The following is a 14,869-nucleotide window of genomic DNA, read 5'->3' as shown; positions in this document are numbered from 1 at the left end:
AGCTTTTATTTCCATTGATTGAATTTATAACCAATGAGAAAACTTACAACAGGCGTGCTTTTATTTCCATTGATTGATTTTTTAACCAATGAGAAAAGTTGTAACAGTTCAGCTTTTATTTCAATTGAAGGGATGTTCGATGTCGTGTGGATTGAATAAGCATAAATGATAACATTATACAAACAGTCTTTCTTGCAGGTGTGTAACAATAATGAACTCATTCAGAAATAAATACTGATTTATCCAGGGCTCAACATTAACCAGGGGTGTCAATTGGCCAAAATCTAAAATCCTGAAAATAGGCCTATCGTTTTGGGGCCAGAGCAAAAAAAGGGTTAATAATTCATGTAACTTTGTTTACTATTGTATATAACTTTGTGAACAATATGTCAAAGTAAAAAAAATTGTGTTTAAAATGACATTTTGTGACAATAATCTTAAAATTCCAGAAAAAAATCTTCTGATTTATATCAAAATCAAAATTGGTCCTTAAGGGCCAAAATCCTGATTTCAGGAATAATCCTGAACTTTGACGCCTCTGATTAACCTAAAAACCAACTTGCCCAAGTACTTAGAAAATATACTTGCCCTGAATGTAAAGCCACTTGCCCAAACATGGAATATCACATTAACTGTAAACCTCATATTTTTTAGTAAAGATCAAAATGATACACCACGAAACCTTTTAAATGTTTGCACATTTAACAAAATTTTACAGTAATTAAAGTCTAATTAAAGTCTAAATGTAGATATGTGCCAATGTTAAATTATTTAACATTGCATCTACCGAATCATCATATCTCAACCATTCAAACTCACTTTTCCATTTTGGTAAATAGTTGCGTTCTCGCTTCAATTCGTACTTTTTGGCACTTTCAGATGATTTTTCTGTGCATTTTTCATTGGATTTTGCAGACTTACAGTTTCTTGTTAAGCCGATGCTAAATAAAATAGACATTTCTCGTCTGCTAACAGTACTGTAAACAACACTTGAACCGTAACAAAATGTCAATTGACGTAAAGGAAAAGATTGTTGAAAATGTATGTTGCAAAATATGAAATATATATATACCGAAGCTATTTGTTGTTGCCTTTATATTAGGGATGTCAACTAATATCCGAATATCCAAATATTCGGTCCCGGACCGAATATTCGGATACTGTTTTCCGAATCGAATATTCGGATAAAAAAATAAAAAATCGAGTAATTTCAAAGACTTTGTATTTGCAAAATTTGCTTCAAACATTGTCAAAAAAGTTGTTCCTCGTGTCATAATGTTTATTCCGGTTGGCGCAATAATGCGTCGCTATGGTGATGACAGTATACCGGTCATAAATCCCGCTAACAAAGCCTGACACTTTGTGTCAAAATTATGATAGGTGCAAATCGCGTCGGCAATCAAAACACCGACCTGCACTTGATCCAATGACTCGAATTACATTTAAAATTATCAAAGATTAAATGAGTAAAGGAAAAGCCAACTTTGTGTAAAAAACAAATAAGACCGTATGGCAATTAAAACACCGACCCATCTTGATCTAATCACTCAAATTACATTTAAAATGATCAAAGATTAAATTTGTAAAGAAAGAGCCGACTAGGTGTGAAAAACAAAACAGATCGTAAGGTTATAATCACGTTGTCCAATCAAAAAAGCTTTTAGAAAATAATTTACTCAACCTCTAATGAGTATTTGCGTATCGTATGGTCCAAACATTAATTTATTACTCAATATTCAATCAGGTATTATACTTAAAGAAATGTTTTTAATATTGCACCCTCATTTAATTGAAAGTATTATAATTGCTACACGCATAAAGTAAATATCTGTCCAAGCAAAATGCCACCTACGCCTTCCGCTGCTTGGAAGTATTTCACGACATCATCCAATAAGAAGTCGCCGATCCAAGTGTTTTTTAAACGTGGCAACTTTAAAAGACTGACTGTTTAGTCTGTTAAACAGGTTCAAAGTGTGTTGTGGCTATGTACATAATTCGCTTAAGTTCAGCTTTAATTATCTGTAGATCTAACTGTTTTGTCATGTAATTATTTAGTCGTCATGTAATATTATGTTTCTCGTTCTATTGTTGATGTACGATATTAATAGTTTAAAAACAGTTTTTATCATTCAATTTTAACAATAAAAAGTAATCAACAAAATCAGCTTCGAATTAGAGACGGCAATGCTGTGTCAATATTAAGTTACTTCCGGTGAACTTCCGGTAAAAACGAAAGTAGAATTCATGGAGTAATGGTACGGTAAACAAAGTTGACTTTTTTCCGACAGATGTTGACCGAATATCAGAATATTCGTTCGGAAGGGTGACCGAATATTCGAATACCGAAATCGGTATTCGTTGCCATCCCTACTTTATATAGTTATAATTTTAGTAGTTTTCTTCGTGACTGAAAACACCAACGATGTTATTTGTTACTGAATAGTAATGAAAAAGATAAACACAATAGCATTTGAAAGCCGATGTTTGAAATCCCAAGCAATTTACGGCGTTTCTAAAAATAAGCTTGGAAATGCATGCGCACTATGCGTAGTTAGTTCTGACTTCCACAAACACCAATTGCTGAGGTAAATTTCTGCATTAGGCAAATCGTTCGTGATTATTTGTACTATTTAACCAGAGAAACACACGTTTTTCTTGTTCTTTTTTGCACTTGCCCAGGTAGACAACTAGAATATAAAGTAACTTGCCCGGACCCAACTTTTACTTGCCAGGGGCAATCAGGCAACCGTTAATGTTGAGCCCTGATTTATCTTTGTTTGTTAACAGTATAAGACATTGTGATGTTATGAAATAAATAAATGTAGTTGACTCAATATGCAGCAGAAAAAAGTTAACTGACCAATTAACAATGTATTTGCAATAATTATCTAAATTCTAACAAGAACTGACACTGCAGCATTATATTTACTATGCTGCGTGCAGGATGAGGAACGTATTACCATATTTTTGTCTTGCTTTTTGGGTAATTTTAACATAACAAGGGCTGTTTGTAAAACATGCATGTCCCCCATATGGGCTGTCAGTTGTAGTGGCAGCCATTGTGTGAATACGTGTTTTGTCACTGTGACCTTGACCTTTGACCTAGTGACCTGAAAATCAATAGGGGTCTTCTGCGAGTCATGATCAATGTACCTATGAAGTTTCATGATACTAGGCGTAAGCTTTCTTGAGTTATCATCCGGAAACCATTTTACTGTGTAGAGTCACTGTGACCTTGACCTTTGACCTAGTGACCTGAAAATCAATTGGGGTCATCTGCAAGTCATGATCAATGTACCTATGAAGTTTCATGATCCTAGGCATAAGCGTTCTTGAGGTATCATCCGGAAACCATTCGATGGACGAATCGACCGACAGACTGACCGACCGACCGACATGAGCAGAACAATTTACCCCCTCTTCTTCGAAGGGGGGCATAAAAATCAGCCAGCATCATGGAAGAAAAGTCAATGAAGCAATGTGTGTTTTTTTCATCAAATTTGGATCTTTAATTTAGCCCAATTCCCAATCTAAAGTATAATTTTTCCCCAAATGACTACCATAAAATTTCTTTATAAAGTGCAACATTAATTTTATGTCGCTATACAGCTCAATATGTTGAATGTACGTATACATATAAACTTGATAACACTTTCATCTCAATTTTGGAGTATCAGTTAGCAAAAAAAACACACACCAATTTACAAATTTTAGTCAAAACAACACCATTTTTCCCAATCCCATGGTACCCAGCCAAAATGGTAACAACAAAGTTAACAGCGTAAGGCAACAGTACTTACAATACATCATCCACTGTGAACATGTCCACCCCAAACACGTGAAACAGCGGGTCATTGGCGCAGTGAACAATGCGAGGGTCAAGCACGTCAAACAGCTGTCGAGCTCTTATGTAGTTCTTCAGATGATGAATTATCTGCAAACATGGGGGACATTTTCAGTTCCCAATCAACTCATTTTTTTTAATTGATTTTCAGCAATATACAACAACCAAAAGATCAAAACCAATTTCAGTTTGGCAAAATCATATTCATATTTCCCATAGTCAAAATCATCTTGATCAAAAGCATGTGAGCCTCTCTCAAGGAAAACAGGGTTTCATGAATGTGGGGACTACACAGGCTTATTTGGGGCAAAACTTCATACATGTGGGGACAGCACAGGCTTATCTGGGGTGACATGTGGGGACTGCACAGGCTTATCTGGGGCAACATGTGGGGACAGCACAGGCTTATCTGGGGCGACATGTGGGGATAGCACAGGCTTATCTGGGGCAACATGTGGGGACTGCACAGGCTGATCTGGGGAAACATGTGAGGACAGCACAGGCTTATCTGGGGCGACATGTGGGGACTGCACAGGCTTATCTGGGGTGACATGTGAGGACAGCACAGGTTTATCTGGGGCGACATGTGGGGACTGCACAGACTGATCTGGGGAAACATGTGAGGACAGCACAGGCTTATCTGGGGCGACATGTGGGGACTGCACAGACTGATCTGGAGTGACATGTGAGGACAGCACAGGTTTATCTGGGGCGACATGTGGGGACTTCACAGGTTTATCTGGGGCAACATGTGGGGACTGCACAGGCTTATCTGGGGCGACATGTGGGGACTGCACAGGCTTATCTGGGGCAACATGTGGGGACTGCACAGGCCTATCTGGGGCGACATGTGGGGACTGCTCAGGCTTATATGGGGCAACATGTGGGGACTGCACAGGCTTATCTGGGCCGACATGTGGGGACTGCACAGGCTTATATGGGGCAACATGTGGGGACTGCACAAGCTTATCTGGGGCGACATGTGGGGACTGCACAGGCTGATCTGGGGCGACATGTGGGGACAGCACAGGCTTATCTAGGGCAACATGTGGGGACTTCACAGGCTGATCTGGGGCGACATGTGGGGACTGCACAGGCTGATCTGGGGCGACATGTGGGGACTGCACAGGCTTATCTGGGGCGACATGTGGGGACTTCACAAGCTTATCTGGGGCTACATGTGGGGACTGCACAGGCTTATCTGCGGCGACATGTGGGGACTGCACAGGCTTATCTGGGGCGACATGTGGGGACTTCACAAGCTTATCTGGGGCGACATGTGGGGACTGCACAGGCTTATCTGGGGCTACATGTGGGGACTGCACAGGCTTATCTGGGGCGACATGTAGGGACTGCACAGGTTTATCTGGGGCGACATGTGGGGACTGCACAGGCTTATCTGGGGCGCCATGTGGGGACTGCACAGGTTTATCTGGGGCGACATGTGGGGACTGCACAGGCTTATCTGGGGCTACATGTGGGGACTGCACAGGTTTATCTGGGGCTACATGTGGGGACTGCACAGGCTTATCTGGGGCGACATGTGGGGACTGCACAGGCTTATATGGGGCAACATGTGGGGACTGCACAGGCTTATCTGGGGCGACATGTGGGGACTTTACAAGCTTATCTGGGGCGACATGTGGGGACTGCACAGGCTTATCTGGGGCGACATGTGGGGACTGCACAGGTTTATCTGGGGCGACATGTGGGGACTGCACAGGCTTATCTGGGGCGACATGTGGGGACTGCACAGGCTTATCTGGGGCGACATGTGGGGACTGCACAGGCTTATCTGGGGCGACATGTGGAGACTGCACAGGTTTATCTGGGGCGACATGTGGGGACTGCACAGGTTTATCTGGGGCGACACTTTACCAACATGTGGGGACTGCACAGGTTTATCTGGGGCGACACTTTACCGACATGCATAATGTAGCAACATGTAAGCCATGTTGAACAAGTTTAAGCGTAAATGGGAAGAAATCGTTTACATATGGTCAAAAATGTTCAAATAAAGGTAATAAACTTCGGAACTTAAGGCATTTTAAGACAGAGATCATTGTTTAGCCATACATCAAGTGTTATACAATAAATAGAGCACAAATAGTGCCTCGGCATAATTCTTGCTGTCAGATGAACGCATCATTAAACCCATTTCCAGAGCCTGTCGTGACATTTTAATGAAGCAACGCAACCACATGTTTATATATATATGATCCAATTAATGTGTGCAAATAGTCAATTGCTTATCAAGTAGTAATACTTTTTGTAATTCATAATTCCTAAACTACAAAACTGTTTATAATGTACAAATTGTACAGTCTATTTTTTCAAGAAAATTATTTTAAATTCAATTTCCGTAAGTACCGTATCCTTATAATATTTTTACAAGATGTGAAAGTTTGTATGATGCATATACTTGTTGAACACTTTAAGAACTTTTAGAAACATTGTCTCCTAACTCTGGTTTTTTACATGTAATTGTTTTGTACTGCTTTACTGTGTTTTTATTACAAAAGTGATATGGTCATAAACTATTCTGTCTGTCTGTCTGTCTGTAATTTCAACAGATATTAAATCACATATGAGCCTTGCCCTGAGAAAACGGAGCTTAATGCACGTTTTAAAGTGTTGACTTATCAGTGTCTTCCTGGATTTGCATGTGTGGACTGCATAGATTTATCAGAGACAACACTATGCAAAAGCATTAAGCCCCGTTTTCTAAAATTGTGGCTCATATTCCAACAAGAGCACCGCCTTGCGGGTGCAGACCGCTCATCTATTTTCTTTTTAAAGGTGAAGGGACTCTCAATTTCAATCACAAAGGAAAGAGGGGTGGAGTGAAGAGGGGTGTATAGTGTGGGAGTGTGGACATTTATTACATTATCTTCCAAAAATGCGGAAAAAAATGCAAAAAAAATATATATAAAATATTTTGGGGGTGGGAGGTGGGGGGGTGGGGGGGGGGATTCTTGGGTGCGATGGTGTGACGGTATTTCAAAAATAAAATATTAACAGGTTTTTTTTCCCACTTTTTGGGAAGATAGCCCATGGCTTTATTCTAAAAAGAAATTTTTTGGAAATTGGGATTTTTTTGCCACATTTTGGGAAAAAAGTATACTTTTTATACGCCCGTATAAAATACGGGACGTATTATGTGAAACCCCTTGGCGGGCGGGCGGGCGGCGGGCGGAAGGCATCACTTTGTCCGGACTCTAATTCAAATTGTATTCATCCGATCTTCAACAAACTTGGTCAGCAGTTGCATCTAGTTGATATCTAGGCCAAGTTCGAATATGGGTCATGCAGGGTCAAAAACTAGGTCATAGGGTCAATAAGTGCATTTTCAAAGGGGCCACTTTGTCCGGACTCTATTTCAAATTGTATTCATCCGATCTTCACCAAACTTGGTCAGCAGTTGCATCTAGTTGATATATAGGCCAAGTTCGAATATGGGTCATGCCGGGTCAAAAACTAGGTCATAGGGTCAATTAGTGCATTTTCAACGGCGCCACTTTGTCCGGACTCTAATTCAAATTGTATTCATCCGATCTTCACCAAACTTGGTCAGTAGTTGCATCTAGTTGATATCTAGGTCAAGTCCGAATATGGGTCATGCTGGGTCAAAAACTAGGTCAAAGGGTCAATTAGTGCATTTTACTTTGTCCGGACTCTAATTCAAATTGTATAAATCTTATCTTCACCAAACTTGGTCAGTAGTTGCATCTAGTTGATATCTAGGCCAAGTTCGAATATGGGTCATGCCAGGTAAAAAACTAGGTCATAGGGTCAATTAGTCCATTTTCAACAGCGCCACTTTGTCCGGACTCTTATTCAAATTGTATTCATCCGATCTTTACCAAACTTGGTCAGTAGTTGCATCTAGTTGATATCTAGGTCAAGTTCGAATATGGGTCATGTCGGGTCAAGAACTAGGTCATAGGGTCAATTAGTGCATTTTCAACGGCGCCACTTTGTCCGGACTCTAATTCAAATTGTATTCATCCGAAACTTTTAAACAACTTTTTATCCTGCGTCAAAGTGGTATGGGGGTATAAGTCACATTCAGTGACAAAGCTCTAGTTCAAGTTGAATTCACCAAACTTGGTCAGAGGTAGTATATAGATTATATATCAGTCAGGACTGATTGGAGACATGCAACCGATTAACACATGCAATATTTTTATGCAATATTTTTATCCAGTTTTATTTTGCGATATTTTCATCGGGTTTATTTTTTTCGCGATTTTTGAAACGAGTTATTTTTAACAACATGTTTATTGGTAAGTTTCATTTTTCCTTCAATCTAATCATGATTTCCACAGGTACATGAGTTTTTCACTGTGCATGGGTACTATAGAAAGGCAACTGTTTATCATTGTCATCAACCTAAAATCAATTTTTATACGCCCGTTTTTAAAAACGGGACGTATTATAGTTTCACCCTTGGCGGACGGCGTCCACAGCAGTGTCCGCTCTCTAATTTAAATAGTTTTCATCCGATCTTCACCAAACTTGGTCAGAAGTTGTGTCTAGACAATATCTATGTCAAGTTCAAATATGGGTCATGCCGGGTCAAAAACTAGGTCACAAGGTCACTTAGTGCATTTCAAGGATTTAGCATGGTGTCTGCTTTCTAATTGAAGTAGATTTCACCCGATCTTCACCAAATTTGGTCAGAAGTTGTGTCTAGATGATATGTAGGTCAAGTTGGAATATGGGTCATGCAGGGTCAAAAACGAGGTCACAAGGTCACATATTGCATTTCAAGTATTTAGCATGGTGTCCGCTCTCTTATTGAAGTAGATTTCATTTGATCTTCACCAAATTTAGTCAGATGTTATACTAAATGATATCTAGGTCAAGTTTAAATATGGGTCATGCCGGGTCAATAACTAGGTCTCGAGGTCACTTAGTGCATTTCAAGCATTGATCATGGTGTCCAAAACCTTCGAACGGGCGTATGTTGTGACAGTTTGGCACTCTTGTTGGGTTTGGGAACATAGCCGAATTTCGGCTATAAAATCGAGCCAAAAAAAACCCTGATTAAAAATAAATATTTGTGTTTTTCAACGGTTTCAAAAAAAAAAAAATGGGGGTGGGGGTGGGGGGTATAGTGTGAGGGTGTGGTAGTCATTTGTGAGATGATAAAAAATTAGCGGGGGGGAGGGCACGGGGGATGGTTTGGGTGGAGTCTATTGTGGTATGTCAGGTAAGAGTAGTTTTGTCAAAGTATCAATCAAATCTAATCATAAATAAAGAAGTTATGGCAATTTTAGCAAAATTTAATAATTTGACCTTGAGTCAAGGTTTTTCAAAGGTCAAGGTAAAATTCAACTTGCCTGGTACAGTAACCTTATGATAGCATGAAAGTATTTGAAGTTTGAAAGCAATAGCCTTGATACTTTAGAAGTAAAGTGGATCGAAACACAAAATTTAACCATATATTCAAAGTTACTAAGTCAAAATAGGGCCATAATTCCGCAAAAATGACAACCAGAGTTATGCAACTTGTCCTTTTACTGTACCCTTATGATAGTTTGCGAGTGTTCCAAGTATGAAAGCAATATCTATGATACTTTAGGGGTAAAGTGGACCAAAACACAAAACTTTACCAAATTTTCAATTTTCTTAGTATAAAGGGCCCATATATAATTCCGTCCAAATGCCAGTCAGAGTTACATAACTTTGCCTGCACAGTCCCCTTATGATAGTTAATAAGTGTTGCAAGTATGAAAGCAATAGCTTTGATACTGTAGGAATAAAGTGGACCTAAACACAAAACTTAACCAAATTTTCAATTTTCTAAGTATAAAAAGGGCACATAATTCAAAAAATAGATGAGCTAAAAAGACAAAACTTGTCATCACTTACCTCCTTCTTTGTGAACACACTACCAGTAGCTCCGGCCGACTTCAATACCGCCAGCAGCTCTGTACTTGGTCTCACCTACAATAGCAAACACCAACATTTCTGAACAGGGTCGTACCCACAATAGCAAGCATAAACATTTCTTAACCGGGTCGTACCTACAATAGCAAACATCAACATTTCTGAACTGGATTACCTACAATAGCAAACATCAACATTTTTGAACTGGGTCATACATACAAAGCAAACATCAACATTTCTGAACTTGGTCGTACCTACAATATACCAAACATCAACATCTCTGAACAGGGTCGTACCTACAATAGCAAACATCAACATTTCTGAACAGGTTATACCTACAATAGCAAACATCAACAGTTCTTAACAGGGTCGTACCCACAATACCAAACATCAACATTTCTGAACAGGATCATACCCGCAATAGCAAACATCAACATTTCTGAAAAGGGTCGTACCCACCATAGCAAACATCAACTTTTCTGAACAGGGTCATACCTACAATAGCAAACATCAACATTTCTGAAAAGGGAGACCCGGTTGTAATTTACCTACAATAGCAAACATCAACATTTCTGAACTGGGTCATACCTACAATAGCAAACATCAACATTTCTGAACTGGGTTGTACCTACAATAGCAAACATCAACATTTCTGAACTGGGTTGTACCGACAACAGCAAACATCAACATTTTTGAACAGGGTTGTACCTACATTAGCAAACATCAACATTTCTGTACAGGGTCGTACTACAATAGCAAACATCAACATTTCTGAACAGGGTCGTACCAACAATAGCAAACATCAACATTTTTGGACAGGGTCGTACCTACAATAGCAAACATCAACATTTATGAACAGGGTTGTACCTACAATAGCAAACATCAACATTTCTGAACTGGGTTGTACTGACAACAGCAAACATCAACATTTTTGAACAGGGTTGTACCTACATTAGCAAACATCAACATTTCTGTACAGGGTCGTACTACAATAGCAAACATCAACATTTCTGAACAGGGTCGTACCAACAATAGCAAACATCAACATTTTTGGACAGGGTCGTACCTACAATAGCAAACATCAACATTTCTGACCAGGGTTGTACCTACAATAGCAAACATTAACATTTCTGAACAGTTTTGAAGTTTTATACTTATATACATGCCTCACAAATTTGGTTGAGATATGACAGTGTTTTTTTCTCTCACCATTTTTGGAATTAGTCTGGGTCCATTTGTATTTGGAAAAAATCTCGGCATTTTGACTAAAATTGGGAAATTAGTTTTGATGTTTTGCTGACAAATGCTTCAAAATTGAGAATACACATTTTCAATATAATATTTATTGAGGTTAATATTATAGAGCTGGATGGGAGATGAACTAAATATTGTTTCTGACAAAATAGAAATTTAAAACAGGGATTTTGTTAAGTTACACAAACAGGGTACTAAAATTCCATGTTATTTTACATATAAACCTGATATTACTACAGTCTTCACGGTATAATATATTTAACCATTTGCCCGAATTATGATGTTATATTGGAAACAGACAAAAATTCCAATAGCAAAACTATACACATTATTTATTTCTAGTAGCCCGATAAACATTTAACCAGTCCCGGGCTGTCGGGCTTATAGTTAGCGTGAAGACTGAAACTAATATTTAATACAACACTTCTCAATCTTTATTATGAAAAGTGCTACAAAAATAAGTTGTGTCATTTTCTGAAATAATCTATATTGATTTCGTTAATTCTACACATTGAATCTGCCACTCCTATATCAAGATCATGTTTTGGCTTTGGAAATTGTATAAACTCAATTCCCCAAAATATCTATCTGGGTATCGACTGTTCGAGTAACATTAATTTGAATGACGCTGTTTAGCCACATTTTATTTACATTTTTTTTCAAAAAAAAAACAAACAAAACTCGTTTACAAAACGAGAATCTAAACATTCAGCTTGTCTGGAAAATTGCAGACACTTCATTAGCAACCGGCACACCAAATTTAGCGATCACTGATTGGTTGATATATATTTAGATAAGAATTTGATCGACATGTGACAAGATGTCAATTATTCTGCACGTGTTAACGCCACGTTATCAGCAAGGACAGCGTGGGTGTATTAATTTTTGCAAAAAAAAATTGTAGACTGCGTGTAGACTCAGTGTGTTTTTTTTCACCATTTTGAGAATGGGGCCAGGTCCCTTTGGGTTGGGAAAATTCGCAGCATTTTGAGTAAAATTAGGAAGTTAATGGTGTTGTTTTGCTAACAAATGCTTCAAAATTGAGGATACAAGAGTGTCGAGTATTATATTTACTATTATAAATACTAAGGTTGGTCTTATATGGATGGAGATGAACAAAATATTGACATCAAAATAAAAATTATAATTTTTTTTTTTTGGAAACCTTCCATTGGGAATTATTTAGCCCCCTTTTGGGAAAAATATATACTTTTTTCAATTCGGAATGGGTCCGACCGTTACCAGACCCGATTTTGAATGAAAAATATACACTGGTCGACTACGATGTTTTGACAAAAGTGATGCATGCCATATATCAAGTTGCTATCTTTAATATTGCAAAATTTGACTTTTGACCTTGAAGGATGACCGTGACTTTTCACCGCTCAAAATGTGCAGCTGCATGAGATACACATGAATGCCAAATATCAAGTTGCTACCTTCAATACTGCAAAAGTTATGGAAAATGTTAAAGTTTGACACAAACAAACCAACAAAGCAACTAACCAACAGACGGGGAAAAAACAATATGTACCCCAGTATAGACTGGAGAACATAAAAATGTATAAAGCAATTAAAACTATAGAGCTGTTACGCCCTTACAATGTGATTAATTAACTGTAACAGTAACAAAACAAAATGCTCCAATAATGTTTTTTTATCATGATCCCGAGGTTAAATAAGCATAAATGTATAATAGAAAAAATATTTTTTAAACCTTCCAATAATTAACAAAAATATATATGGAATAGGTTAAATAATTTGCAATGTGACAATACAAATATTGAACAGCAGTCACTTCAAACGTCAATCTGAACCCAAACATAAAAGAGAATTTAACATTTCATGGATAAACATGTTTTTAAGCAAGAAAAATATGGTAAAAAACAAGTTTCTTAATTTTTGGACTCCCTGAAGTCTTGTGGGACTAAATTTCAAAAGAAGGAAGTCAAAATGACTTCTCACTCAGATTAGTTAGGGTTGATTACTACAATACCATTGTTCAGTGGATGACTGTCAATCAATGACTGTGTTAACACAACATTAATTTATATTTGTAGAAGTAAACGACAATTTAAGCACATGCATTTTACCCCATTTTCCCAGAGTAATGTTCAATAGATAATTAAGCAGAAGTTGAATAGGACTGCAGAAATACAAACAAGAAAGCCCTAACTCACCAAAGGAACGCTGATAAAATATTCCTCCTCGACAAGATGCTGTGCAGGCTTTGTTTCCATAACAACTCCAGACCTTAACAGCGTCAGACTGGTCTCTATCTGTAAAATTAAGTGCATTTTATAACAATTAAAACAATATATAACAAGGCTATTGTCAAGAAATATGGTCTCCTACCGGCTCCAAAATTTGTCAGAAATTCCACCATTTTCATAATGTATTTTTTTTTGGTTGCCATAGACACCACAATTTTTGACGCAGGAACAAAATGAAATGACGTGCAGAATGTCCATATTGCCATCTATCCATGTTGCAAGTTTCATGAAAAAATATTAAGAACTTTCAAAGTTATCGCAGAATCCAGATAACCACCATTTTCAGCAGTATTTCTAGTCTATTTGTTGCCATAAAAACCAGAATTTTTGACGTAGGAACAAAATGAAATGATTTGCATAATATCCATATTGCCATCTATCCATGTTTCAAGTTTCATGGAAAAATATTAAGAACTTTTAAAGTTATTACAGGATCCAGAAAAGTGTGACTGACAGACTCACAGACAGACGGACAGACACACACAGCGCAAACCATAAGTCCCCTCCGGTGAAACCAGAAGGGGACAATAATGTATTGGTTTAACAGAAGTGTTACTTTTTAACTTTTTAAGAATGGGGCCGGGCCCTTCAAAAGACAAAAAATCGCGTTCTTTTGACTAAAATTTGGTAATTGGCAGTTTTTTTTGGCTACCAAATACTTTAAAATTGAGAATAAAAGTGTTTTCAATATTATATTAACTTAGGTACAGCTTTTAGGGCTTAATATGAAAATGTTGTAAATAATGCAATCTTTGTCAAAAAATAGAGAGGATATTTGTTGGCTTCGGTGGAATATCGATTTTAATGCATGAATGATCGTAGAAAATAATATCTACCACGAATGAGAATAAATATTTTCTGGTAGGAGTGAATTAAAATGGATATTCCACTGAAGCCAACAAATTTTCTTTTTTTGTTTTATGCTTTTTTCACCTTTTATTTACATTTTTAAAGAGTTTAAAGGGGCCTTTTCACATTTGGGTAAATTGACAAAATTGAAAAAAGTTGTCTCAGATTCGCAAATTTTTGTTTTAGTTATGATATTTGTGAGGAAACAGTAATACTGAACATTAACCATGCTCTTAAAATAGCCATTATATTCATCTTTTGACGATTTAAAAACCCGAAAATAATAAAGCGTTGCAACGCGAAATGAATTAATAATTTGGAGAGTTCTATTGTTGTCGTTGTATTTTGTGAAACAATGAGGATTGCTTATATAATGTATAAAATACAACTGGAGTTGTAGACGAAAAGATGGCCGAGTGGTCTAAGTCGTAGACTTTTTACTCCAGGACACCAGGGGTCAGTGGTTCAAGCCCTGCCGAGGGTTACCTTTTTTTCTTTAAGTAATTTTATTCTTGATTGTTTTACTGGAGATTTTTATATCCAATGTTTACATTTATCAATATAAAGCATTTAATGACAAACTCAAAACATGCCAAAATCTGTGAAAAGGCCCCTTTAAGTGAAGAATATAGCTGGAATCATGACATCATTTCGTAAAAAAATGACGTCTTTTCACAGTAGAACAGTGAAAGTTATTGATAATTTTCACTGTTATTTTTCACTGTTTGAACCAGTGAATTATCAGTTGTAATTC

General features: G+C 37.5%; 1 protein-coding gene across 2 annotated transcripts in view; it reads right to left on the bottom strand.

Moving 5' to 3' along the window:
* Positions 1-14,869, bottom strand: part of LOC127859463 (E3 ubiquitin-protein ligase Mdm2-like) — a 47,465-nt gene that overhangs the window by 29,406 nt on the left and 3,190 nt on the right. For both annotated transcript variants that reach the window (XM_052396851.1, XM_052396852.1), the window contains exons 2-4: positions 13,174-13,272; positions 9,722-9,796; positions 3,801-3,934 (exon numbers count right to left, since the gene is read on the bottom strand). In XM_052396851.1, coding sequence (XP_052252811.1) covers positions 3,801-3,934; positions 9,722-9,796; positions 13,174-13,233 — 269 coding nt within the window. In that variant the 5' untranslated portion in view covers positions 13,234-13,272. The remainder of the gene's footprint in view (positions 1-3,800; positions 3,935-9,721; positions 9,797-13,173; positions 13,273-14,869) is intronic.

This window comes from Dreissena polymorpha, chromosome 15 (assembly GCF_020536995.1).
Source record: "Dreissena polymorpha isolate Duluth1 chromosome 15, UMN_Dpol_1.0, whole genome shotgun sequence".
Lineage (NCBI taxonomy): Eukaryota > Metazoa > Mollusca > Bivalvia > Myida > Dreissenidae > Dreissena > Dreissena polymorpha.
The sequence above is the reverse complement of the archived record's forward strand: the minus strand, read 5'-3'. Positions and strand labels throughout refer to the sequence as shown.